Consider the following 4,320-nt stretch of genomic DNA (forward strand, 5'->3'; position numbering starts at 1 on the left):
GGCCCCCCCCTGCCGATGCAGGGGACACGGGTTTGTGCCGCGGAGCGGCTGGGCCTGTGAGCCATGGCTGCTGGGTCTGCGCGTCCGGAGCCTGTGCTCCGCAATGGGAGAGGCCACAGGGGTGAGAGGCCCGCATATCGCAAAAAAAAAAAAAAAAGAAATTGACGTTCTTGACAATCAATAATTTTCTATTAAACAAAATGGCTTAACATTTAAAATTTTATTTTAGACCTTACTGCAAAGATGAAACCTGATGAAACGCCTATGTTTGACCCAAGTCTACTCAAAGAAGTGGATTGGAGTCAGAATACAGCTACATTTTCTCCAGCTATTTCCCCAACACATCCTGGAGAAGGTTTGGTTTTGAGGCCTCTTTGTACTGCTGATTTAAATAGAGGTATGTACTCAGTTTACAAATTCTGGTTAGACTTATAGTTAGCATTCTGTGTTCTCCACAAACACGATGATGATGCCTATAATTTTTAAAAATACTATTGGACTTTTATTCTTTGTGCTTAAATTTTAAAGTGACTAACTCAATTCCAATGGGTACAGACCAGATGTTACTGTATTACAGTACTGTATTACAGTATTTCAAATGACTTAAGTACAACAGTGTTTCTTCCTAATTAAGCAGCCAAAAAGGGGAAATTATCTTGTATAATGACACACAAGGAAGAATCTTCTCTAAGAAGCTGGATGGGGAATGAGGATAAAGATAATTTGCCTTGGATGTTGCAAAAGGTCTTGTCTACATGTATTCTTTTTTTTAACATCTAAATTCTCCAAAATGATTTCCTTAAATTTCAGTAATCAAAAATCAACTTTTTACAGTTTTCTTCTTGGTAGAAATCTTAAGAAACTATTATATTTTGGTCAAATTAATTATTGGGTGTATAGAAGTTAAGATTCTCAACATTCTATGCTATTCACATTAATTTAAAGTAACATTAATAAGATTAATCAGGAATCTTTAAAAACTGTAGTCTCAATGTTATTTATATTTTATTTTACAAATAGTATCATATTTGGTCATAATGAGAATCTTGCATTTTTAAGTAAAACCAAAGCACATATTTGGGAAAATTCGGCATCCCTTGTGTTGAATATAATGCAAATTACATTGAAAACTGTACATGCTGGTTCTGTAAATATTGAGTATTAAGGCCAGCACTATTCCAAAAATGTTATGCAGGCAAAAACATTGGTAAAACCTATTACTATTTGTTTTATGTAGTGATAATAGAAAGAATAATGGGTTTCAGTTTAATCTTTTAAAATAGTCCATTACATAAAGTTTTGAAAAAATAATTGCTCACCATCTTGACACATTACTTCTTTTGATATATATTTCATTTGCTGTTCTCATCACTTGAAATCTGTTTTGCAAAACTAGGTTTTTTTAAGGTACTAGGTCAGCTGACAGAGACTGGAGTTGTCAACCCGGAACAATTTATGAGTAAGTCCTACAGTCTCTTTTTCCTGAAGGAAAAGAAATAAAGGGAAACAAGATTTTATTTTTGTTTAGAGCTCTGTTCAGTGTCTACTTGTGGTTTTGTTCAAATAGCTCGAAATTATTCAAATAACAAATTAGCTATTTTCTTATTTAAATGTTTAATGTAGCTGAACTGTTTTAGAATCCAAATATAGCAACTACCATGTTTTACAAAATACCTGGCTACTTTTAGATAATTACTGTAGCACAGAGCCTGTGTGGCAGCCTTAGAGATTTTTTATTGTAGTGTTTACCTTTCATGTGGTTAGGTCATTTCACAGAAATTTCATCACCCAATCAAAAATGTAAGAAAATATGTTCTAAATTTATTTTTTGGTTCATTTATATTGAATTTTAAGGTTGGCAGGTATCTTTTAGTTCATCCCTCCCCCTTTTTAATACATATGAGAGGATGGAAATTAAAAGAGAGGTCAAATGACTTACCCAAGATCACAGGTAGTTATTAGTAACAAAAGAACTACAACCTTCCTGACTCCATCCAATGCTCTTAACAGTGTCTTCCTATTTTCTTCATTTCCTTCAATAGGTAATTTTATTTTGTACTCTATATGACCTTCCTGAGATGAAGATTATTATTTCCTGATTCTCATTGTTTCTTTTCCTTCATTGAATTTATTTCTTCCCACTCCAGACCCATTACTAGAACAAGACTGTGGAAATAAACAGCATGTTGAGACTGTTAGGCTCAGTTTTTATTCTTGAATTATTCTTTGCAGGCGTTATCAGATTAGATGAAAAATCATGTTATTTCATCAATATAAGTACTAAAAGTCAATTTGAGGGGAAGATATTTATTCCACTTTTGCTCCTGTTTGCTATGTGGCTTTGGGAAAAGCTGGGAAATGAAGACTTCTTTCTTTATCTACTTCACAAGGTGCTTTCAAAGCAAACAAAAATGATGATTCTATTTCTAAAACAGGTCATGTAATCATGGAACACTTGAGAGCACAAAGGGAAAATTGAAAACTACTTTGTCAAGTTATTTTAAAATCAAAAGACTAAAAATTAAAGAATGGAGACACATAAACTTGCTTATTAAAATTTGCAAAGAGTTTTGTTCTGTGTGAATATCTGTTAAGTGAAAACGTTAAAGGAATCAATTTAAAGTTAACTAGTAATGAAGATATAAAAGTTTCCATTCACTAATCACAGAAATGGCAACATGTACAATTTATTTGTATTTTAAGTGCTGTTCATCTAAAATAGCTATATTAGTCTTACTTTACTTTGCTAGAAGATTTTTTTAAATGTATGGACTATGTTCCAGTTGATATTGATTGCTGATATTTCAACTACTTGGTCATTTTTAATAATTGATATTTTCTTTAAAATTACTGTGGTAAAATAGCTATAAATATTTAATAATATTTATTGAAGTAAGCTAATTCTAGTATTTTTCTGGCACCTAATAAAGTTTAATGTCTGCCACATAACACTATTTTCCAATTTCCACAGAATCTTTTGAGCACATGAAGAAATCTGGGGATTATTATGTTACAGTTGTGGAAGATGTAACTTTAGGACAGATAGTTGCTACAGCAACTCTGATAATAGAACATAAATTCATCCATTCCTGTGCTAAGGTATGTGTTCATATTAATGCTTATGGGTAAAATGGATATGTGTTTTCTAGCAAAATCGACTTTGAGTTACCATTAGACAAGTCTGTTTTCCCATTGCTTTTTATTGTAAAATGAGAGAGCTAAATATTGGCTAGAATAAAAGTTTTGCTTCTTAGAAATCACTTAGTCAATTTCCCATTGTCTTCTAAGAGTTATGAGGAAGAAAATGTGTTAATAATATGAATTGTTTGCTAAAAATTGTTCTGTAAGGTGTTAGAATTGGTATAGACAAAGAGAAATCAAGTCAGCATTGTGGAATTTGGCAGTAATGTTTGGAATCTCTAATGCTAATTTTTATTCAAAAACAATACTTTGAATATACTACATTAACACAAATTCCCATCAGTTTCCCAGTGGTAAAGGGTTCAGAATAATATATTCTGTTCTAATTGTGACACTTCTAATGCCTGTAGATTTCCTTCACTCCTCATGACTCACATGAAATAGTAAAGAAAACAAAACCTAGGTAATCCAATGAGAATATGATAGAAAACACTTGGAGTTATTCTGTGAAGTATGAATTTTGGTGTGGTTTCTGTACTAGAAATTAGTAAACTGTATTTGGATGTCTGAAATAAATTGCAATTAAGCAAGGAGTAGGATGATGGATGTAGTACATTCATGACAAGATTACATTTTGGTGATGTGGATTTTGAGACTTGCTTTAAAATAATGGGGTGGGAAGGTTTAAGATACAGACAAAGCAAAATTAGGTCACAAATTGATTGATTGTATTATCTCCTCTATAACAGTAAGTTAAAAAATTTTGCATTTTGCAAAGTTCAGGTTTACAAAACATTTATCAATTAATTCTTACTGTCACTTGTTGATTTAACTAAAACAAAACTACATGCTTAGTCCTTTAAACACTGTAAATATTTTCAGAGAGGAAGAGTAGAAGATGTTGTTGTTAGTGATGAATGCAGAGGAAAGCAGCTTGGCAAATTGTAAGTAGGCAGAAACAAGGTAACCCTGGATAAATTAGATACTCTTTGTGTTTCAGTTTACAGTTTCTTGCAAGATACTTTTTTAAAAATGTTTTCCTGTTTGAAGTTTTTTAAGCATCATTAATTATGAACTCATTCTCACTCCATAGCTTAGACTGAATTTAATGAAGAAATAAGGTATTTTTATATAATTTTTACCATAAAGTTTGGAAATTGGAAGTGTACTGTTAAAACA

At 31.8% G+C, this 4,320-nt stretch overlaps 1 protein-coding gene across 1 annotated transcript; it reads left to right on the forward strand.

Moving 5' to 3' along the window:
* The first annotated feature begins 243 nt into the window (after positions 1 to 243).
* Positions 244 to 4,089, forward strand: LOC103090762 (glucosamine 6-phosphate N-acetyltransferase). Its single transcript, XM_007459434.1, has 4 exons — positions 244 to 397; positions 1,397 to 1,459; positions 2,972 to 3,099; positions 4,024 to 4,089. Exons 1-4 carry the CDS (start codon positions 244 to 246, stop codon positions 4,087 to 4,089), a joined length of 411 nt encoding a protein of 136 aa, XP_007459496.1.
* The last annotated feature ends 231 nt before the right edge of the window (positions 4,090 to 4,320 follow it).

This window comes from Lipotes vexillifer, unplaced genomic scaffold (assembly GCF_000442215.2).
Source record: "Lipotes vexillifer unplaced genomic scaffold, Lipotes_vexillifer_v1.1 C27324767, whole genome shotgun sequence".
NCBI lineage: Eukaryota > Metazoa > Chordata > Mammalia > Artiodactyla > Lipotidae > Lipotes > Lipotes vexillifer.

Excerpts from the sequence above, each read along its gene's own strand:
- LOC103090762 (XM_007459434.1), top strand. The coding sequence starts at position 244 with ATGAAACCTGATGAAACGCCTATGTTTGACCCAAGTCTACTCAAAGAA. Across the intron at positions 398-1,396 it reads TACTGCTGATTTAAATAGAG|GTTTTTTTAAGGTACTAGGT; the intron begins GTATGTACTCAG and ends TTGCAAAACTAG. Across the intron at positions 3,100-4,023 it reads TCATCCATTCCTGTGCTAAG|AGAGGAAGAGTAGAAGATGT; the intron begins GTATGTGTTCAT and ends AAATATTTTCAG.